The sequence below is a fragment of the Callospermophilus lateralis genome, chromosome 1, assembly GCF_048772815.1.
Source record: "Callospermophilus lateralis isolate mCalLat2 chromosome 1, mCalLat2.hap1, whole genome shotgun sequence".
In the NCBI taxonomy this organism is placed as follows: Eukaryota; Metazoa; Chordata; class Mammalia; order Rodentia; family Sciuridae; genus Callospermophilus; species Callospermophilus lateralis.
In genome coordinates this window covers 72771025-72795733 of record NC_135305.1, presented here as the reverse complement: position 1 = coordinate 72795733, position 24709 = coordinate 72771025, and the positions used below count along the sequence as shown (strand labels likewise).

Below are 24709 nucleotides of genomic sequence, written 5' to 3'. Positions count from 1 at the left end.
TGTATTCATATTTCCTTGGAACACAGAAATTCATATTAACATTGCCCCTTCCTTTCAATCTCTATCACCTCTAGACTTTCCAACTTTGACACAACTCACTAGTTTTCCCTCTACCACCTGCTTGAACTTTCCTGTTTTCAATGAAACAGCCCTATAATATGTGTGCTGGATAAATTGCATTCTCTCTCACAAGGAACCCTGTAAGGGGCTGTAATTCTTCCCCAAGTTGTGCTTTTCTCTATAGAGTTTATCTAAATGTTATCTAAACTTTTGCTTTGTAAGAAATAGAAGAACAGTGAAGTTCATTGGGTGAAGGCAGTAGCAGGAAGTTGAATATATTATTACAGTTTAGCGCCAAAGTCTTAATAATTTACTAAGACAAATTTTTGTAGAATTCCAATTAAATATAGCAACTTCTTAAGAAAGTCTTGTGGCTGATATTCAGAAGTTTAAGATGTTTTGATCACTATTTCTATGAACTTTCTAGAAACACTTTATGGGATGAAGTTGAGGGATAGGGCTTATGATTTGTGTGAACTCAAATTTAAAGTAGAATCTAATATCCGTTACTTCTGTACACCCCACAATTGGTGTTACTCTAATAAATGTGACAACTATATTGATTTATATTCAAACAGGCCAAAATTGTAAAATGCTTGTTCTTACACAGGAAATAGATCTAAAGTTTCATGTTGGTGGAAATATCTAAGGATATACTTTCAGCATTACCAAAGCACTGTCTGATATATGAGTTTTTTCATTGTTATGTTCAGATTTTTACTCAGGGCTTTCAATATAGCCGTCACATTTGCCTCAGACTATATCTGCCCCATCTCTCCTCCAACAGGACAATTCCTTCAGTGAATAACAGCTGTTGGCACTATTGTTCCTTTCTCTCCTATGCATAGGACAGTCACAACAAACTACTTGCAGCTTCTTTCAGGGACAAAGTAAAAGCAAAGATTAACAGGAACAAAATTTCCTACTGTTTTCTAGAACTTTTTTTTTTTTCTGAATTTAGAATAGGTTTTAATTCTTATATTAGAAGAAAATATTTTTGTCTCTGAAGTCTTTGCAAATTCAGTATTATTTATTTATGCGGATTATACCATAGGTCTTTATTCTCTTTCAAATACTAGTTCACTAATATGGGAGTTCTGTGGTCACTTTTTATAATGCTCTTTGAAGCCCTGAGGCATATGGGTATTTTTGCTGAGAGATATTGGACTCAAGTCTTCTAAAGGAAGTTATATAACTTAATATCTGATGATAGTCTCAAGCTACTGGTTTACTGATTCAGTCCTTTTTGGATTGTGATTACATGAAAATAAAACTTAAAATAACATTTATTTTTGAGAACAAAATAAGTGCAAATTCTCTTTATTATTTAATAAGAACTAAATAACATCATTTTGCTTTCAAACATTCCCTCGGAACGACATCATTAATTAAACAAAACTCACCATTAGGTTAAGAATAGGATTATGAACATAATCACCTTCTCATTTTCTGAATAATATTTATTATTTTAGGATCCATGATGCTTGGCTAGGTGTTGAAGTAAAAGCTTGAGTAATGGATTATCAATCAAAAGACTAAACTCAGCCTCAATTCCGAAAAGACACAAATTTAAACCCATATAGATATTTTCTAATATCAACGTATGCCCTGCTTCTGTTTCAGAAGGTCAGATATCTAATTTACACAAATTAATAAGGTTGAAATATATAATTTATCAGAAGATCCTTTACAAATCACACAACTCTGCATAAATATAAAGTATTGTAATTTTAAACAGAGTAATAATTGAATTAAATATTTAATAGAAATCACACTGCAGAATTTGCAGAATCACTAGATTAAGGTTCTCAGAGGTTCAGAGGGTGAGGGAATTAGTGTCTGTGTTTCAGTTGGGAGTGATTGGCGTCAAGAAGAGTACAAACAAGAGTTACAAATTATATCCTCTTTTTCCAGGTAGCAGGACATGTAAAGGAAGTTTGGTCAAGTTTGGTACAGCAGCTTCCCTCAGCCTTCTGCAGTTCCCAGCAATGGCTTTTACCCTAAAATTGTTAAGTTGTCCCCTCTATCTTTGATAGATGCATATTGCTCTGTAAGGTGGTGCTGATTAAGAGTGGAGGAAATGGAAAGGAACAATACTTAAATAACCATTCCCACTTAGAGAGTAACTTGAGAAATCCAGGATTTAATTGTTTATTAGCTAGCCACATGGCTGCCAGATGAAAGGAGAGTTAAATCAATATACTGTGTGCCCTCACTTGGAGATACCTTATTTAAATCAACCAAGTTATTAATATGATTGTTTTTTAAACAGAATTTAATAATATTTTGGAAATCATTCTTATTATAAAATAGAATATTTTTGGAAGTAATTCTTAAAGACAGTACATGACTACACATTACTTATAGGTAGATAACATATATTTTGGCTTTTTGTTTTGGCTATTCCAACTTCATGACTTACACTGAGTTACAGAAATCAATTAGATTTCCAGGCTTTTAAAACTAAAACACTATCATAAATTTACTAAGGATATTAATGAGGTTAAAACTACATAATTATACTTTGTATCTTATCCTTGAATGCCACACTGATTCTGTTGACATTTTTTGAGTTTATGGAGGTTATAGCAAGCCTTACTTCCATACTTATGTTGTGAAAGTTGTATTAATTCAAATTCTGGTTCTAATAAACTATTCAATTCCCTACCCCAGTATAATCCTCCAGAGGAAACATCAGTTTCCTATACAGGTTTATTTCTTCTCTCATTATTGAGATGCATTTCCACTCCTACAAAAATAGTAAATTAATTTTTTTTTTTTGCTTTGTTTTCTTCAGTCTCATTTCCCCTTTGCCTTTGTGGCAATGCAGCCTCTGTGCCGGCCTGTACCTATTCCTCATGCTACTGCATCCCAGTTTACTGGTTGCCATTTGAACTTTGGTCATTCCAACCCCCAGTACAGTGACTGAGATTTTGACTTGCATTTATTTTGCAAACCCAAGAATTATGCCTAGCTTGGCTTTATTAAACATGATATCACATTTCAAATTCCTAGTATTCAGAAGCAACAGGTCTTTCGTTACAGATTGGCTGAAATCGCAGAATGCATTTGCAGCTTTTAAAAGGGCGAATACCTACTAAAGTAACTCAATGAAACTCAGACATAAATGTAATTAATGGATTCAGCATTTCTGCATTAACTAAAAATGATACCTTGATTACTAAAGATAATAGTTATCAGAGAAACACTGAAACATATTTAAGTATTTAATTTGCTATTGAAAGAATAGTTTCAAATATATGGTGTTCACCTAAATTTTTTGAAAGCAAAATCTCAGGCATATATCATTATTATAATCTAATTTACAGCTATTTAAATTCATACATTTGTCACATTTTTCTAATAAAGGAAGCAAAATGCAAATTATGAAATAAAAATTCTATTATAAGGAGATCAGAAATTTTGAAGAAAACACTGAAACTTTATATTATTCAATAGATACTGACAGAACCTGGGAGATATTTAGGTCCATGATTTTCTTAACAAAGTGTTTTGGTTAAATATTTTATAGTCAACTGATACTTAGAGAAAATAGGTGGATATTGTAGTAATGTATTGGTCCCTATGGTTTAAGCAGTATAATAATAACTTTCTTATATATTTACTGCAAACTTTATAGGAAGGGATAAAACCCATATAAGAACAACCATATTTAATATGAGCTATTGGGTCTACCTTTTTCTATATTAGGCACAGGGTCTGTGGTCTAATTCCTAGGTCCTTAATTCACTTTGAGTTGAGTTTTGTACTTGATGAAAGATGGGGGATTAGTTTTGTTTTGCTGCATATGGATTTCAGTTCTCTCAACACCATTTGTTGAAGAGGTTACCTATTCTCCAATGTATGTTTTTGGTACCTTTGTCTAGTATGAGATAACTGTATTTATGTAGGTTTGTCTCTGAGTATTCTTTTGTGTACCACTGGTGCACATATCTATTTTGGTGAAAATACCATGTCATTTTAGTTACTATAGCTTTGTAGTATATTTTACAGTCTAGTATTGTGATACCTTCTGTTTCACACTTCTTAATAGGAACTGCTTTGGCTAGTCTGGGTCTCTTAGTTTTCCAAACGAGTTTCATAATGTCTTTTTCTATTTCTATAAGAAATGACATTGGGATTTTAATTGGAATCACATTGAATCTGTATGGCCGTTTTGACAATTTTACCTATCGAAGAGCATGGGAGATTGTTCCATCTTCTAAGATCTCCAATTTCTTTCTTTAGTATTCTATAGTTTTCATAGTAGAGGTTTTTCACCTCTTTTGTTAAGTTGATTCCCAAGTATTATATTTATTTTTTTTGAGGCTATTGCAAAAGGGATCGTTTTCCTAATTTCTCTTTCAGAGGATTCGTCAGTGATGTAGAGAAGTGCATTTGAATTATGGGTATTGATTTTATATGCTGCTACTTTGCTAAATTCATTTATTAATTTTAGAAGTTTTTTTGGTAGAGTCTTTTAAATCCTCTAAGTAAAGAATCATGTCATCAGCAAATAATGATAGTTTGAGTTCTTCTTTTCCTATTCACATCCCTTTAATTTATTTTGTCTAATTGCTCTGGTTAGAGTTTCAAGGACTATGTTGAATAGAAGTGGTGAAAGAGTGCATCTATCTTGTTCAGGATTTCAGAGGAAATGCTACCAAATTTTCTCCATTTAGAATGATGTTGGCCTTGCATTTAGCATACATAGCTTTTACAATGTTGAGATAGGTTCCTACATCCCCAGTTTTTCTAGTGTTTTGAACATGAAAGGGGGTGCTGTATTTTGTTAAATGTTTTCTCTGTATCCATTGATATAATATTATCATTCTTATCTTTAAGTCTATTGATGTGATAAATTATATTTATTGATTTCCTTATGTTGAACCTGGAATGAACCCCACCTTATCATGGTACACTATTTCTTTAATATGTTTTTGTATGTGATTTGCCAGAATTTTAATGAGAATTTTTGCATCAGTGTTCTGAAATGGATGTGTCTCTGACTGGTTTTGGTAGCAGGATGATAGTAGCTTCATAGAATGAGTTTGGAAGAGATCCCTTCTTTTCTATTTCATGAAATGATTTGAAGAGTAGTGGTATTGATCATTCATTGTAGGTCTTGTAGAACTCAGCTGTGAATCCATCTGGTCCTGGGCTTCTCATGGTTGGTACTCTTTTGTTGGTGTCTTCTATTTCCTTGTTTAAATGGTGTATGTCCTCTTGACTCAGTTTCGGTTGATCAGCTGCCTCTAAAAATTTGTTGGGCTTTTTGAGGCTTTCTATTTTACTGGGGCATAAATTTTCAAACTAGTTTTTAATTTTCTTCTGTATTCAATAGTGTCTGTTGTGATATTTTCTTTTTCACCACAAATTTTAGTAATTTGTGTTTTCTCTCTCTCTGTTTTCCTTAGGTTGGCTAAGGGCTTGTCAATTTTATTTAATTTTTAAAAAGAACCAGCTTTTTGTCAATTTTTTGAATTGTTTCTTTTGTTTCAATTTCATTGATTCCCACCCTGATTTTAATTATTTCCTGTCTTCTAATACTTTTAGTGTTGGTTTGTTCTTTTTTTTTCTAGAGCTTTGAGATGTAATGTCACACCGTTTATTTGTTGACTTTTTCTTCTTTTAATGAATGAACTTAATGCAGTGAACTTTTTTCTTAGCACTGCCTTCATAGTATCCCATAGATCTTGATAAGTTATATCAGAGATCTTATTTACCTCTAAGAATTTTTTTATCTTCTCCCTGATGTCTTCTGTTACCCATGTGCCACAGTTTGGATGGGCACAATTCAGGAGCCACTTGTCAAAAGAAACGAACTTTATTTTTAGAACCACACACCAAACCACACAGCTCCTCAGGAAAAACCTTCAGAGCCCAACTGCCACTACAGGCTTCCCATAAGCCTCTCAACCTCCCCCACTCCTCCTGCTCTTGAGGCCAGTTGGCTGGGTCGCATGGGCGGAGCCAAAAAAAGTCCCCCAATGAGCAGCTGCATGGTCTGAGAGGGCGGGGAAACAGCCCAATGAGCATCACCGCAGAGGAGCCAATCAGTTGGCAGCTAGAAGTTTGCTGGGGCCTCTGTGAGCCAATCATCAGCTGGCAGCTGGAAGTTTGCTTGCAGCTGGAAGTTTGCTGGGGCCCCTTCAGCTGTGGCTCTCAACATCTCCCCCTCTCTGTTTAAACAACAAGCGTGTGGCTTAGGGACCGTGGCTGGCTTAGGTTGTCCAATAGTACATATGGTCCTTACCATTCATCAGAGGAGCTGACCTCAAGGCGTCAGCCTCCTGTCTTAGGTTGGTACCATTGCAATTGGAACTTACCCTTCAATGACTACCGGTCCAGCATACAGTCACACCTGTGGATAGGTCTTTGTACCAGCGGGGGGGTGGGGGGTGAGGTTCTTTGCCTCACCTCTTTTGGTCTCCAAATTTTAGTTGAACGACCATGACAAGCAGAAGGGAGGAAGATACACCAAGCCAATTGATGGCTCCTTTTGGAAAGATTGTATCACCAATGAAACCATCAGCAAAAATACCCCAACACTACCACAAGTCGCTGCACCAACAGATAGTTCACAATGCATACAAGTGAGTTCACAATGCGTACAAGTGATACATAGTCTAGGCAAGTTCTGCAAGCAGTTCAGTGATGGCTATTGCAGAAGCTGTAGATTGGTTTTACCTTTGTCTTCACTGGAACTGGGATGAAGATAGGAATTCTGGCAATAATGGCTAAAGAAAAAATTATGTAACATTCCAGAAGGCACTAAAAGAAAAAAATTTTCTTAACAATTTGCATTATCTTGAACAGAATTATTAAATATAATGAAAAGAAAAGGTGAAAGTAAACAAGCAGATCTGTTAACCTCCTTTTTTGTTCACATATTAAAACAATCCTCAACAGCTGTTTACCCAATTTAAATTAAACCATTTAAATAAAGTGAATAAAAAAAAAATTGGATCCATTTTTTTATGAGTGCTCATCATATATATGGACATACGTACATACAAACATACAACATAAAACACAAGTGTGCACACATAATATAATACGTACAATACATAACATAATAGTAAAGGCCTTGTAACTTTTTACAGGTGAAATCTCCATTGCAATGTTTAAGAACTCTATAGTCAAAAAATAGAACTGTTCAGCAAAACATTAACCTAGGTCTGTATGAGCTCAAAAAACAAAATAGAACTTCATGATGTGGGAAAAGGGTAATAATAAAATAGATATTGAAAAAAGCATCCTGGTTCTGTCACAGATGTAAGAATAGCCAAACTGGAGTTTTGGATATCAGCTGTTATGGATTTGCGCCAAATCATCTTCTTTTTGGTCTGTAGAAATTGCTTTAGTTAATCTCTCTGGAATTCAAATCGGCTGCTGTTCTCCCTGTGGAAACACACAAACAGACCCCCGACTCCAGACAATCACTGGGTCAGAACCTTAGTTAAATCTCTCTGGAATCCAAATTGGCTGCTGTTCTCCCTGTGGAAAAATACAAACAGACCCCCAACTCCAGACAATTACTGGGTCAGGACCTTTCCATTGTCATGTTAGAATATCCTTCCAAAGTACCTTGGGCTTATGTACATTTTTTGGACACATATGCCTTTCCGCAGCACTAAGCCCTGATGAATCCAAATTTTAAAAGTTTAGAGTAAAAAGGGTTATTTTAAGTTTATCTTTGGGGATTATGTACCCCTTCCCAATTCCCTCTTTTTGCTTTAATAAGTACATTTTAATAGTTTGATGAGCTCTTTCAACTATGCCTTGTCCCTGTGGATTGTATGGGATTCCTGTTATATGAGTAATGCCAAATGATGAGCAAAATTGTTTAAAAGAGGTAGAAGTATAACCAGGGGCATTATCTGTTTTTAACTGTTTTGGAACGCCCACAGTGGCAAAATTTTGTAAGCAATGAGCTATAATAGCTTTAGTTTTTTCTCCAGCATGAAGGGAGTCCATCAAAAATTCAGAAGAAGTATCAACTGTAACATGCAAATATTTTACTTTTCCAAATTCTGGCAAGTGTGTGACGTCCATCTGCCAAATATGGTTAGGTATCAGTCCTCTAGGATTGATTCCAAGGTTAACTTGTGGTTCACACAATTTTGACATTGATTTATTATTTGTCTAGCTTGTTCCTTAGTTATTTTAAAACGCTTTTGTAAAGTGTTAGCATTGACATGGAACTTTTTATGAAAATTTGTAGCTTCTTCTAGTGTAGAGAAAATATGTATGTCATGTGTAGTTTTATCTGCTAAATCATTGCCCAAACTAAGGGCTCCAGGCAATCCTGTATGTGCCCTGATATGTCCTATAAAGAATGGATCTTTTCTGTCCCAGATTAGACTTTGTATAGTGGAAAGCAATGAGAAAACAGTAGAGGAAGGGGAAATCCTACCAGCATCTTCAAGGGATACTATAGCATTAACTATATACTGACTATCGGAAAATAAATTGAATACAGAATCTTTAAACATCACAAAAGCTTGTAATACTGTATTAAGCTCTACCTTTTGAGCTGATTGTTTGGGTACTAAAAATGTAAAAGTTTGATCAGGTGTAACTATTGCTGCTGTATCATTATTTGACCCATCAGTGAATATATTTGGAGCATTCATGATAGGTGTTTTTCTTGTCATTTTTGGAAAAATTACAGGATGCAATGACCAAAAAAGACAATAAAGGTTTAGATGGTAAGTGGTTATCAAATGAAACATTAGATTTGCACATGATTATTGCCCAAGTATTTAACTCATTAGCTAACTCATCAATTTGATTCATAGTATATGGAGTAATAATTTTATTAGGAGAAATTCCAAACACTCCCTTTGCTGCTTTTATTCCTTTGAGTATTAATTGTCCTACAGCCTCAGGATACCTAGTAAGAATAGTGTTAGGATAATAAGATAAATGTATCCATAATAATGGACCTTCTTGCCAAAATACTCCTGTAGGAATATTTTTTGATGGTAGTACAATAAATAATAAAGGCAAACTTATATCAGTTCTATCCAAATGCATATTTTCCATATATGTTTCAATGATTTTTAATGCCTTTCTTGCTTCAGGCGTTAACATTCGGGGTGAATTTGGATCTGATGGACCTTTTAGGATATTAAATAAAGGTCCTAACTCTCCTGTTGGTATACCTATAGATAAGGCCTTATCCAATTTACGTCTCCTAATAACTTTTGAAAGTCGTTAAGTGATTTGAGTTGATCTACTCGTATTTGAATTTTTGGTGGACGGACCATGGTTGAAGATAATAGAACTCATAAATAATTAATTTGAAAATTTAATTGTACTTTATGTATTGCTATCTCTAGATTATAATTTTTAAATAAGTTTGTAAGTGTGGCATAACATTCTAGCAATGTGTTTTTATCTTTGTATGCTACTAATACATCATCCATATACTGAAATATTTGTAGTTCAGGATTTTGATTTCTAAGTGGCTGGATTACTTTGTTAACACAAATTTGACACATAGTTGGGCTGTTAGCCATCCCTTGAGGGAGTACTTTCCATTCATATCTCTGATCAGGACCTTCATGATTCAGTGCAGGGATAGTAAATGCAAAACATGGACTATCCTCAGGATGAATTGGAATTAAAAAAAAAAAAAAACAATCTTTAATATCTGTAACTAAAACATACCAGGTTTTTGGCAAAGCAGACAATTGAGGAATCCCCGATTGAGCAAGTCCCATAATAACCACCTCATTATTAATGGCTTTTAAATCTTGAGATACTCTCCATTTACCAGATTTCTTTTTGATGACAAAAATGGGAGTATTATGGGGAGATACAGAAGGTTGTATATGTCCTTTCGCTAATTGTTGTTTGACCAGGTCATGGGCTGCTTTTATCTTTTCTTTATTCAGGGGCCACTGAGAAACCCATACTGGTCTTTCTGATTTCCAAGTAATTTTTATTGTCTCAGTGGCCCTTTCTGAAAATCCAACCCGTGTCTATCTGTTCCTTGATCTATTTGTATTGGTGCTGCTATACCTTGTTCTTATTTTTCTAATCTTTTTCCTTTCCTAAAACCTTGTCTAGCCATAATAGTGGGTGCATTTTGATTGATGTTATTTGTTAATGTCAAACCTAGTTGATCTAGGATATCTCATTACCATAAATTTACGGGAAGATGATCCAATACATATGGTTGTATAGTTCCTTCAAATCCTTCAGGATCCTTCCAATCTAACACCATTGCATTTCTATGGAGATTAGTCACCACTCCTAGGCCTCAAAGCGTTTGAGTGGCTTGTTGAAATGGCCAATGTATTGGCCATTCTTGACGAGAGATGATGCTAAGGTCTGCACCTGTATCCAGTAGCCCATTAAATTCATATCCTTGAATATTTAGTTTTAGCATGGGGCGAGAATCTAAATTTAAAGAAAGCATAGCCCAATCTATACCTGTGGAGCCTAATCCCTTGGAACTCTTTCTACAGTATGACTGGAAAATTTATCATGTAGGCTGGGTATTATTAGTAACTGTGCTATTCTATCTCCTGGTGAAATTACTGATATACCCTTTGGAGAACTGGCTATAATTTTTATTTCACCTTCATAATCGGGATCAATTACCCCAGGACTTATCATAAGTCCTTTTAGAGTAGAAGAACTGCGTCCCAATAATAAGCCTACTGTTCCTTTGGGAAGAGGTCCTTTTACCCCTGTGGGAATGATTTGAACTCCTATCTCTGGAGTTAGTACTGTTCTGGCGGAGGCGCAGATGTCCAACCCTGTGCTCCCTCTGGTTTGTCTGATGAGGGATCTACTGGACAGTGTGTCCTGGGCACTACCCTAATGGGATTGCTGGGTTCCTCCAGTGCTCCGTATATTTGTGGTCTTGGGCCCCGGAGCATTGGGCCCCCCTGTCCATTTTTTGGCAATGGAGCCCGATGCCTTTCTCCACAATATCGTGGATAAACACCTGGTCCTTGTTCATTTTTTGATAATGGAGTACCCTCTATAGTGGTTTGAGAACAGCATTCATTAGCCCAATGTCTCCCTCTACGGCATCGTGGGCAAATACCCAGTATTCTACTCCTTTGATACCTAGTTTTGTTAAACCCTCCTCCTATGGGGCAATTCCTTTTAAAATGTCCTGTTTGTTCACAATTGTAGCATGTTCTTGGCCTGGCATCTAAAGCCTGTTTTACTGCAGCTGCCACGATTTGCCCTTGTTCATTAATGTCTCTGGCATCTAAAACCTGTTGTACTTCAGCTGCCATGACTTGTCCTTGTTCATTAATATCTCTACATAATTTAATATATGTGTTTAAATCTTCATGTTTCCATGGTCTAATGACTTCTCTGCACCAACGATTTGCTTGCTCATAAGCCTTTTGTTTTATTAATGGCATTGCTTGTTCTGTATTCCCAAAAACTCTGGTAGCTGTTTGAATAAGCCTATCTACAAATTCAGCGTAAGGTTCATTAGCCCCTTGTATTACCTTAGATAATTGACCTTGTAAACCTCCATGTCCTTGTAAAGTCTTCCATGCCCTAACCACATCTACAGCAATTTGTATGTATATGCCAGGATCATATGCAATTTGTTGCTGCTGATCCTCATAAGATCCCTTTCCTAACAACATATCTAGATTTCTTGAGGATAATCAGCTGCTGCATTTCGCCTAGCTGACTCCTTGCAAAATTCCTCATTGGCAACCTTCCATAACAGGTATTGTCCTCCATTTAGCACAGCTTTACACATATTAGCCCAATCTGCTGGCATCATGTTCAAGTTGATAATGGATTTGACCATGCTTACAGTGAAGGTTGCTTGAGGACTATAGGTTGTTACAGCCTCTTTTAGCTGCTTCACTTTTTTGAAATTTAAAGCATGGTGAATTCGCTGCCCTCCTGCCTGCTCAAATACAGGGCATGTTAATAATTGAGATCCTGTCTCAGGATCCCAACTATCAACTGCGGGGGTTAGGAGCCTCCCAGCATATGGAGGTGACACTATTGGTTAGACACTTACGCCCTCTGGTGATAGAAAGGTGTTAGTAGCAGTCTCCTGTAGAGGTGGCGCTGTTGGTTGAGCACTTACACCCTCTGGTGATAGAAAGGTGTTAGTAGCAGTCTCCTGTTGTAACTTTTCCCCTGATGGCTTTTTCTGCTCTAAAGTTTCTTCCTCTGTCTGACTAGTTTGAGAGACCTTCTCTTTTACTTGAATCTTTTCCTCTGTCTAACTTGAGAGACCTTCTCTTTTACTTGAATCTTTTCCTGTCTGACTAACTTGAGAGACCTTCTCTTTTATTTGAATCAATATGTCTTCTCCTTACTCTACCATTGTCTTAACTGAAGGCTTTGGACTAAGCAAACAAGATACGAACTTCCAAAATGGCAATGTGCCAACTAGCAGAGTCCCTGGGCTTTTCTTTTCTATTCTTTTTAAATCTTCACCATGATGGTTCCATTGTGATATATTTAACAACTCCTCCTTAAAAAGCCATGGGCTACATTTTTGTATTGTATCAACGTATGCCCTGACTGCTCTTGATTTTACTGAGATGCCTCCTTCCTCTAACAATTTACTTAACACTCTTTCGGTTTGTTTTTTACTAATTTCTGATCTCATATTTCTACTATAATACAAGCCAACAAGATGACGCCAAACAAAACCAAAACAGAATGAAACAAAAGTGGAACAACAAAAAATCATTATAGCCTTTCTATCCTCCTGAAATGTCCATCTGTCCTTTCTCCCTATCTGTTCCTCAGACGCAAATAGTTTTTCCTCAGATGTGAGCAGTTTTTCTTTCTTCTCACTCATCTCCAGGGACAGGCAACTTAAAACAAAAGCGAAACAAAACAAAAGAATAATCTTAAAATGGCTACCCATCCTCTCACCCTGCCCTCAGGGGCAAGCAGTTTACCTTATCACTTACCCTCAGTCGTTCCCGTGTGGCCCACCAAATGCCACAGTCTGGCTGGGCACAATTCAGGAGCCACTTGTCAAAAGAAATGAACTTTATTTTTAAAACCACACAGCAAACCACACAGCTCCTCAGGAAAAACCTTCAGAGCCCAACTGCCGCCACAGGCTTCCCACAAGCCTCTCAACCTCCCCCACTCCTCTTGCTCTTGAGGCCGATTGGCTGGGTCGCATGCGCGGAGCCAAAAAAAGTCCCCCAATGAGCAGCTCCATGGTCTGAAAGGGCGGGGAAACAGCCCAATGAGCATCACCGCAGCTAGAAGTTTGCTGGGGCCGCTGTGAGCCAATCATCAGCTGGCAGCTGGAAGTTTTCTGGGGCCCCTTCAGCTGTGGCTCTCAACACCCATGCATCATTCAATAGTGAATTATTTAGTATCCAGGTATTGTAGTAGCTTCTTTTTTTAATCAATATTTTCTAGTTTCATTCCAGTATGGTCAGATAGAATACAGAGTAATATCTCTATTTTTTTTTCTTTTTGGGAGGTATTTGATAAGACCTGCTTTGTGGCATAACATATAGTGTGTTTTGGAGAAGGATCCATGTGCTGCTGAGAAGAAAGTGTATTTGCTTGTGCTTGTTGATGGATGGAATATTCTGTGTATGCCTGTTAAGTCTAAATTACTGATTATTTTATTGAGTTCTATAGTTTCCTTGTTTAGTTTTTATTTGGAAGATATATCCAGTGGTGAGAAAAGTGTATTAAAGTCACCCAGTATAATTGTTTTGTGGTATATTTGATTCTTGTAGTTGAGAAGGGTTTGTTCGATATACATAGATGCCTTCTCTTGAAGGCATTTTTAATCCAATCTGTCAGCCCATGTCTTTTAATTGATGAGTTTAGGCCATTCACGTTCTGGTTTATTATTAAAGTATGATTTGTATTCCGGTTATTTTGTTTTATCTTTTGTTTTTAACTTGACATGGTTTCTCCTTTAATTGGCTTTTCCTTTAGTATAGTTCCTCCCTTTGCTGTTTTTCATTTCCTCCTGGAATATTTTGCTGAGAATGCTCTGTAGTGCAGTTTTTCTCGCTGTTCAATTCTTTTAACTTTTGTTTATCATGAAAGGATTTTATTTTATCATCAAATCTGAAGCTCAGTTTTGCAGGATATAAGATTCTTGGTTGTCATACATTTTCTTTCAGAGCTTGGTATATGTTGTTCCAGATCTCCTGGCTTTGAGGGTCTTGGTTGAGAAATTTGCTGATACAAATTGATCTCCCCCTCTATGAGATCTGATTCCTCTTTTTTGCCACCTTGAAGATTCTATTCTTATTCTGTATGCTATGAATTTTCTTTCTAATGTGCCTTAGTGTAGATCTGTTGTAACTTTGTACATTTGGTGTCCGTGTAAGCCTCTTGTATTTGGTTTTCCATTTTGTTCTTCATGTTTGGGAAATTTTCCAATTTTAGTTCATTGAAGAGATTGTGCTTTCCATTGGTTTGAATCTCTGTGCCTTCCTCTATCTCAATAAATCTTAGACTTGGTCCTTTGATTTTTATCCCATAATTCTTGGGTGTTCTGATCATGATTTCTTACCATCTTCACCGTTGTCAGCTTTATTTTCAAGATTGTATATTTTATCTTCATTATCTGAAGTTCTGTCTTCCAAGTTATCTAGTCTGTTGGTTATGCTTTCTATTGAGTTTTTAATTTGGTTTATTGTTTCCTTCATTTCCATGATTTCTGTTTTTTTGTTGTTGTTGTCTTTGTTGTTGTTTAATTTTAGAATCTCTATCTCTTTCTTGAAGTAACCTTTTGCTACCTGGCTACCTGTATTTGCTCCCTTATCTCTTTGTTGGTGTGGTCATTGATTGTCTGTATTTGCTCCCTTATCTCTCTGTTGGTGAGATCAGTGGTTGCCTGTATTTGTTCTCTTGTGTCTTTTTTGGAGTGGTCAGTTTTTGCTTGTATTTGCTACTTAAAGCATTCTTTAATTTGTAGATCATTTTAATTATGTATATTCTGAACTTCTTCTCTGATATTTCATCAACTGTACTTTCCATGGATTCTCTTATTGTAGTATCTTGGATTTGGGGGCACTTTTCTCCCTGTGTTTTCATGTTGGCTAATTGTCCTCCTTTCTTGCAGTGCAGATCTGAGATATTACAGTTTTTACCTGTAGTGTTCCTGCAGGTTAACTGTACCTCATCTTGGTGTTGGGCTTCTAGACCCTGGCTGGTATCCCATGATAAATGCTACTGGAACTAAAGATGGTAGTTGCAATATTGAAGGTATCTCAATATAGTAGTAGGGGTGTCCCAAGATGCATCAACCACTTTCAAAGATGTGGCTGAAAGGGTGGTCTGCCTGTTCAGAGATGCAGCTACCTTCATGTCCTTTCTGTTGTCCCAAAGTGGAAGCTACTGCATGGGGAGGGATATGGCAATGGCTACAGTGTTCCAAAGTGGAGGTTTGCTAGGCCTATGCTCTGGTGTGGGTCTGCTTGTATGTGAGGCAGTCCTGGGCTGAGGCCTGGGCTCTAGCATGGGTCTGCTGGTCGACAAGGGGGTTCTGGTACTAACTTGGCCTAGGTTCTACACAAGTCGGTGAGTGCGGTCCTAGGACTGAGCCTGGGATTCAGCGTGGGTCTTTGGGTCAGCGAAGTGGTCCTGGTCCAGGGCCTGGGCGGAGCCTTGTCTCTGGTGTAAGTCTGCCAGTCAGCAGGGCACCTTTGAATTCTTTTTTCCTAATATTTATTATCTGTTAAAAAGATATGTTTTGTTCATAATGCATATAACTGTTATCATTTTATTCTTGATCTATTCTATGGTATTTTAAAAGACCTTTAATGCATGCTAAATAGATTACCAGCAGTATTATCTGGGGTTTACAGTAAGTCTTTCTTTTATAAACAAATATTTCTTCCTTTCTAGGATTTTGCTGTTTTATTTCTTAGTGCCTACTCCATGGAGTTGACTTATAGACCTTGCAAGCCCAATTCTAAGTAGCTTATGTGCTTGTTTGCTAAATTACACATTAGAAATATCATATTATGTACAAAGCTAGTAAAAATTATAATGGTGAGAATAGGACAACAATGAGTTCAGAAAAATATTAACAGATAAGATAATGCTTTTCTCAAAAAATCTAAATGATATATAAGCTTTTTATGCCTTCTATAACAAATTATCACAAAATTTTGTGGTTTAGCACAATAGATATTTATTCTCTCTCAGTTTAAGAGAACGCAAATACAAATTTAGTGTCACTGGGATGAAATCAAAGTTTCAGAAAGTTTGTGTTTCCTCAAGATGCTGTAGGGGAGAAGAAATTCCATAAAAGATTTAGCTTTTGGTGGTTTTCTTCATTTCTTGAGTGGATGTACCATGGATGTACCACTGCAGTCAATTCTGATAAAGGCACACGGATATACTCTTCTGTCCAATTTCCTTCTCTCTCTCTTGTAAGAAAACTTGTGAAGATATTTTGATCCCAATAACCCAGGATAATCTTCTCAACTCATGATACTTAATTTAATAATACTTGCAAAATGTTTACCATATATCTTTGTCTATTTTTCTATTGCTGTAACAGCATGTCTAACACTGGGTAATTTATGAAGAAAAGAGGTTTATTTTGGTTCACAGCCCTGTGGGCTGGAAATTCCACAGGCATTATGTTAATATCTGGTAAGGAACTCATGTACTACCACTCATGGTGGAAAGCAGAATGCAAACCAGCATGTAAATATGAGGAAAAGGGGGCCAAATTCACACACTAATAAACCCATTCTTATGACAGCAACACTAATCCACTCATGAGGGCTCCATCCCCAAGACCCTAATACCTTACCTGAAGCCCCATCTCCAAAGACTAGAGCATTGAGGAAGTAAATTCCAACATGACTTTCCTAGGAAACAAACTGTATTCAAGCCATAGTACCATGTGAGGTAACAATTTCAGTTTCTAGGAATTAGTATGTAATATATTTAAGAATCACTTTTTTTCCTACCCCTGTCTATCCTCTCATACCCAGATTCATGCCTTCCTGTATATAGAATGTGTTTACTCCATCCCAGTGTGTTCACTTGTCTCAGTCCTTTCCAACATCAAATGAAACAGAAAAATCTCATCTAAATATCATCAGCTCAAAGTGCCAAACCTCATCATTTACATTAAACATAACTGAGAGTTGGTATAATTCATTTGGGGGTAAAATCCCTCTCCATTTGTGGACCTAAGAAACTAGAAAACAAATGATCTGCTTTTAAAATATAGTGGTCGAACAAATATAATAGTTATGGCTATTTCTATTCCAAAATAATTAGTGCAGGTAGAAACAGTCACAATTCCCAAGAAATATCAGTCATGAACTTGATATCATCTGCAAGCAATCTACCAAGTTCCCAAGATTAGGACCCAATCAATATCTTTGGAGAACCACCATTCAGCCCACCACAGATAAGATCATAAAAATGGCATTTTAATTAATTTATGTAGACATAGAAAATATAAATAGGGAGAGAAATGAACAAAACTAAAATGTCAATTAGTCCAAAAATTACTAAACCAACAATTCACAAATAAATTCTTTAAAAACTTTAAGAAATAAATAATTTCCATGTGTTATTAACTGTTGTAAAGCATGAAAAAATAACTCTGATTCATTAAGGCAGAATCTCATATAATCAATATCTGATAAAACCTACCTGTTAAATAATGTCACTTGTGATTATTGTAATCATTTTCTTAAGTAAAATCTTAAAAACAGTGACTTCTGGAAATATCATACCCAGGTAAAGATTATCAGGTGAGCAAAGATTGTTAATTACATATGAAAAATATATTATGGCATTGCAACTAAAAGTTTAAAGTCTAACAAAGCTTTGAAAACCAAAATTTTCATAGTGTCTTTGGTAGAAATATAAGCCCTACTGACCTCCTCTTTGTAATGCCAATTTATCTTTCCCTGAGTCAATATTCATATGTACAGTGCAGAAATATTTATGTGAAATTTAATTACAGCATACTGTTTCTGATCCTTTTAGGTTTGTTAAATAATTTATAATATATGCATGGTATAATCCTTCTAAAATCCACAAAATGTTGAATACTAAAATACAACTTTTCCCAAGAGCTCCATCTTTAGAATTATGGGATTTAATTTACAGTAACTATAAACCAAAGAGAAAAATAATATGAATCTCAAAATCATAATCAGTATATTTCAATAATGATAACAGCTAGCATTTATTTTATTGCTTTCTCCATGCTAGGCACAGTTCTATCTATCTCCAGGTATTAGCATTATATCTAAAAATCAAGGATTATTAGTATTATTCTTATTTTAAGATAGGTAAATGGGAGCATTGAAAGTCTAAGCAGACTTTTCAATGTCAAATATTCAGTAAAGTATACAGCTATCTCTTGAATCCAGTCAGTTTAATATACATCATTGAAACAGACAATGAACATTAGTAGGTATATCACATGAGAAGAAATAAAAATGTATATATAGCATATGATAAGATGGTGGTTATGACTTTGTCAAAACTTATCAAATTACACACTTAAATTGTTGTGTTTTTTTTTGTATTAATAATAGCTCAAAAAAGAAAGACATATCACTTGAAATCTTTAATGAAATACTCAATGTACTAGGCACATGACACACATTTGTAATCCCAGCAGCTAGGGAATCTGAGGCAGGAGAATGGCAAGTTCCAAGCCATCCTCAGCAAAAGCGAGGTACTAAGCATCTCAGTAAGACACTGTCTTTAAATAAACTACAAAATACGGCTGGGGATGTGTCTCAGAGGTTGAGTGCCCCAGAGTTCAATCCCTGGTTACCCCTCTCAAAAAAAAAAAAAAAAAAACCAAAAACCAAAAAACAAAACAAAAAAAACCCCAAAACCTCAATAAATAGAGGACCAGAAAGGTTCATTTTTGAAACATTTTAGAAAGTTACAATTTTGGGGGGATAAAAAGCTTGCATACAGGGAAAAATTGGAATTTATCTCCCCATAATCAAGGAATAGCTGAGTCATTTCAACAACAAAAACTCATATAATATTGAAGAATTAATTTTAAATTCTACAGTTGTATTTTGGAATAACCTCTTTGATGGTACCTATTTGTAAATTTATATTGTATCCTAGAATGGTATGAAATTAGAAGACTTTTAATTGGAACAATTATCTAATATTCTAACATTAAAACAATGTATTTGCAAGTTTTGTGAACATACTTGTGAAAGTTTCTTTAAACAGAATAAAAGAGAGATGGAAAAATTTGGTGAAATATATTTCACATTTTAATAAAGTCTTTAGAATTGATAATATTCTGTCACTGTATGCTCAAATATATCAGCACTTACAGAATAGTCTCCCAATTTAAAACATATAATCCACAGAAAATTATCATTTACTTCAAATTAATATCCTAAAATGGAACCTTGAAGATTTATGGCAATTTTATCCCATATAAGAAGAAAACAATTTTCAGAAGAGCAAAAGCACTTGGGATAGATATGATTAAAAAGCTGATTCTTTTATATATGAATATTTGTATGTATTGGTTCAAATGTAAGAATATCTTTTGAAATTACTCTGAAATTTTCTGCTTAAATAACATGAGTTTATGTTTTGCTTTTTGAAAATTGTTACTTCTTAGATGTGATTTTAAAAAATTTAAAACTATTAATAGTTTCAGGAAATAATGAAACCAATTTAAGTGTCAGTAAACATATTTGAAAATTATGTTGTTTAAGTATGTTTTAGCACCTCCTTTTGCATTCCAGAAAATTCTTTTTTATAAAATAAATGAGCGTCTGCCTTACAAATCACTGTTCCAGTCATGATATAGAATAATCTCATTTAGTCTCCATCAAGGTAGTTATAAGGTATATTATTTTCTCTTCAATATAAGAAAGCACTGACCCTCCATGAATAAACAGTTTGCTCAAAGTTGCAAGACTTAGAGTAGGAAAGTCTAACTGAATTCAGTGTCATTTTAGGAAGTGGAAGTAATGCTGATTTAGTTTCTTTTCCCTGAAAGCTATACCACATATAGACAGGAAAGGCACAATTTATTTAAAAATGTCATTTTTGTTCTTTCTTATTTGGTTTCTGGATAGAGAATCCTAAGTATCCCTGAAATATGACTGTTCAGTAAGTTTACAGCATTTGGCAGAACTCTTTGAAGCCCCTTGGAGTAATGCCAAAGTGACAAGGTCCCTTGTGACTTTGAATTCTCATCCAAATGAACACCTGCTGTCATTATTCCTATCATTTCTATAGTCAGCAAAGCCAGCACTCTCTTTGTGGTGGAACCCATTCAACACGGAAGGAAAAGGCCTGCCAGTGTTTCACACTAGTTTTTATTTTGCCCTCTTTTTTATTGAATGAATGATCCATTGCCTGAGTGTCTTGTATTTAGAGCCAATATTAAGTTCATCTCTGGTTATTTGGTGTCCTAATGGTCCATATTAGTGTACTCCATTGTAAGTCTAGTCTAGTTCTTTTTATATGTCTCTCCTTGTCTCTACTCCTCTCTCACTTTCTCTATCCTGTTTATGTTGCTATGGAAAGAATGAAATTTTTTATTATTGCAAAATTATACACTTGTAAAGAAAATTATACTACATAATCCATTTGTAAAAATTTGTTTCTCCAAATTAGCAGAAACAAATAATTCAAACAAGAGAAAATTCAATGATATTCTTCCTATGGGTAACCAATATTGATCATTCATTTTCAGCCTTTGATTCATATTACTGTGTTTTGTTTAAGTGATCTGCTGATGCATACATTTAATTAGAAGGCATTCCAAATTGATTTTGCACCAGAGTAGGGATAAAGTTTTTTTTTTTTTAATTAATGAATGATCATGCCACATGTATATTACAAGTATCTCAGTTCAGATTTTTCTACAATTTCATACCACAGTAAGATAACTTCATAATCTAAAATATGATTATGACTTAGAATTATAAAGAGAAATTCTGTGACTAGGTTTGAGAGCTATTGGATAAATACACATGAGCCATGTTTTCATATACCTACTTCCTAGCAAACCAGGAACTTGGCCATGTTTTTTTTGTTTTTTTGTTTTGTTTTGTTTTGTTTTGTTTTGTTTTGTTTTTTAACAAAGTTGTATGTTGAAAAACTAAACCATAGAGAAATTTTGGGGTGACTTTTAAAGGTGTTGTTTCTATACTCATCTGCCTATATCCATGAGTCCTTTCATTTATGGATTAATTAAAACATTTGACAATTTTTAGAAAGTAAAATGTTTATTCAGAAAAAAAAATGATTGTTAGCTCTTTCTTGCAGGGATAAGCAACTCTCTGCCATCTGCATTGGGCATTGGTCTCTCCCTTGTTGGGCCTCATGCTTTACTATGCATGAGTAAGCACATGAGCCTTTTCATTTCATTCATTAGATTTTTAATCCTTGACTAGTGTTTTCAAGATTCTCTTAAATACACAACTTCTTTATTCCTTTGTGTTGGATCTTTTTCTTTAACTTCACTAGGAGACAAATTAACATTTAATCATGACAATAGCTCTTTTCTATTGAGATGACTGGTAAATATATTAGTTTCTCATTTGAGTGATTAATCATGTGGATGAAGAATGGGAAAATATTTCACTTGATATAATAGGTTTAACTCATTAATGTCAGAATGGACCCTTGAAAAGTTTGAATCACAATATCCCACCAACCTCACACATTCATTGTAATTTTTATTAAAACAAAACAAAACAAAACAAAAAAACCCTAAGGATTTTTTGATAGTAAAAAACACCCATTGGGGTTCAGAACTGTTACACTTAGGGTTTCAGAGATGAGTTATACTTGTCATCAGTTCTCCTGAGATAAGTCTTTCTCTTTGTTGCTTTTTACCATTAAGCAAAATGACTCAGAAAACTTCTTGTGGTCTGAACAGTTATTAATTACACACTAAGGACTTGACTTTGAATTCAAGTATTACAGTTGCCTCTACTAGACCAGCACCCTCATACTATCTTTCTACCCACTCAAAGAAGTAGGAGCTTTTCTACCACCATTTTCCCAATTAAGCTGTCGTTTTAACTGTTCTTTATCAATACTTTCAACTACTATTTGAGATTTATGACTTTATGTGCTATCTTAAACATACTGTGAGTCTGGTACCAAAATTAGATATTTTAAAGGAGATATATAAAACAAATAGAAATCAACTCCTAGATGTAAAGATGACCAGTAACCAATCATGACATGATAGCATAAATCATACTTGTTCAGGTTTGACATAGATTACATGTCAATTTTAGAACATCTTGACGAAACTATTTTGAATTTAAAATATTGGTCATTTTTAATTTATACTTCTGTAGGATAATAGGATTATAAACTATTCTGTTTTTTTCCCCATTTTTCCCTTTAGGATGCCTCCATTGCACACAGATTCCACATCATGAGAGAAAAACACCCAGAGAAATTCAATAGTAGGTAAGGTAACAAAGGATGAAATTACAATTATGGTAATCAAATTGTGTCACAATAAATGATCTCTTTGTTAAAAACATTTTATATATAATGGTTGAATGAGGTTCAGTGTATATGTAAGTATTACGATGAAAGTATAAATTAGTTGAATTTTTCTTTTTAGGTTTAATTCCACTCTTATATATTATAAATGTTGACAGTAATAATTTATTAAGATAAGACATTCGTGTAACCTTTACATGGCTTAGTATGTAAATGCCGATCATCTTTAATCCCATGGGAAAGTCCAAAGGTATGTTAAAAATCTTCTAGTCTTTGGACTCTTGGTTCCATGTAGGCCTCAGTTAAATGCAAAGTAACAGCAATGTCAATGCCAGTATAAATTGTCTTAAAGAGTTTTTGCTCACAGAGGAAAGCCTTGACATAAAATAAGTTTTCTCATAATACCAATTGGCAAACATTTTCCCTTTCAAAATTTAGACAATAAATGTTTATAGTTACTCAAAGGAGTAGAGAAATCATTGGCTCTGTATTGGCTCCATGCTAGAGGAAATATGTCTCTCTTAACTTCACTCCCCTAGAAAATGAGGCAGAAAAAGTAAAATGTCTTCTACTTCAGGTTACATTCATTTACACTCTATTCATTTCATAAAGTTACAAAATGATAAGCAGTATTTCTGTATAAATACTTGAGTGATTTTATACATTAATGTTCAAAACAAAAGACTGTTTTCTCTGTACTTGGCGAAGCTGACAATTGGCCAAGAATATTTCACGCAATTCATTAGATAACTGCCACCTGGAAATTCTTTTGTTTATTTCAAATTTGTCATACCCTAGTATATTAAAGTAATTTTCCATGTAGATTAGTAATAAATAAATGTTATTAAGACATACTTTCGAAATTATTTTAGATCTTTTTAAACTGTACACTTAAGCATACTACTTTATATTATCCTAGTAAAAAAATTGCATGATTAGTGAAGTTGTATCAGAGTTTTCATTAAATTTACCTACGTGTTTTATTAAAACAAATAAGTTCTTATTTCTTGTACTTTACCTTAGATATCATTTTGTTTCTTACCTTAGAAATCATAAATCATGAACTTATAGTTTTATTGTTATCTCAGAGTTCAAAAAGCTGTAATTTTTGTTTTAAAGGCAATAGAAGAATTCATATATGGTTATTGATAAGTGCACATTATATCATTAGAAGGATTCAGAAAAGTTTTGTAATTCTGTAGTGAGAGAAATGGAATTGGGGGTTATTAGAGGGAGACAATTGAAAACATAAAGAGATACATCAGTGCATTTATCTGATAATCAAATTTGATATCCTATATATAAGATTGCCAACATTGATGACCCTCCCTCATGTGTCATAAGCTAATGAGTTCCTTTCTGCTGAATAATTTTAATTCTTCTTAATAATAAAGACTCCATTTTTCACATATGTCCATTTCACTTTTTATTCTTAATAGCACTAATTTATAACATTCCTCACTGCCCAATATATGGTTATATGATATTTACAATAATGTGTTTGTATACCTCAATATTTTCATAGGATGTGAACTTTACCTCATTGAAACTTCCTTGTGAATTTGACACATGAGTAAATCTTGCTTATAAATAGGTTACAGAGAATATTGAAATCAAAGACAGATAATGACTTCTATAATGATATACAGAGATACATTCCATGATGAGTTCAAAGAATGCCAGAGTTAGAGGTGTTGGACCATCCTTCTGTGGCACTATCAAGGCTGCTCTCCCTTCTGATCTAAAGTGGACCTCTGCACAGTCCCTGTGAATTGTTTAATTCAGGCTGAGATGGAGCAGCAAGCCTGAGAGTGAGCCAGAAGTAAATGGTGCACCACTCCATCCATCCCGTATATGCAGGTACGAAAGTTAGGCTGTGGTCTTTCATTCTGAAAAGCTTGAACAATATATGCGAAAACATACTAGATATGGATGACATTGATGTGGTGAAACAATTTACGATATCTGGCCATCTCAGGCAATATCAAATAATTCATCAGCAAAGGCCAGCATACCTGGACCCTTGACCCACAGTAGACAGGTGCATGGTCCTCATGCTCCCAGTCCTTAGGTCAATAACCAATTCCTCTCATTTTGGCTTCTCTAACCAGATGCTTTCTGAGTTTGATCAGCTCTTCATTTTGACGTATATATAGACTTAGGTGAAACAAAGACTAAAATGTAGTATTGAAGC

At 34.8% G+C, this 24709-nt stretch overlaps 1 protein-coding gene across 6 annotated transcripts in view; it reads left to right on the top strand.

Moving 5' to 3' along the window:
- The window catches only part of Dgkb (diacylglycerol kinase beta), a 575876-nt gene that overhangs the window by 299821 nt on the left and 251346 nt on the right, over positions 1 to 24709 (top strand). For all 6 annotated transcript variants that reach the window (XM_076863035.1, XM_076863026.1, XM_076863017.1 and 3 more), the window contains one exon: positions 22412 to 22476. In XM_076863035.1, coding sequence (XP_076719150.1) covers positions 22412 to 22476 — 65 coding nt within the window. The remainder of the gene's footprint in view (positions 1 to 22411; positions 22477 to 24709) is intronic.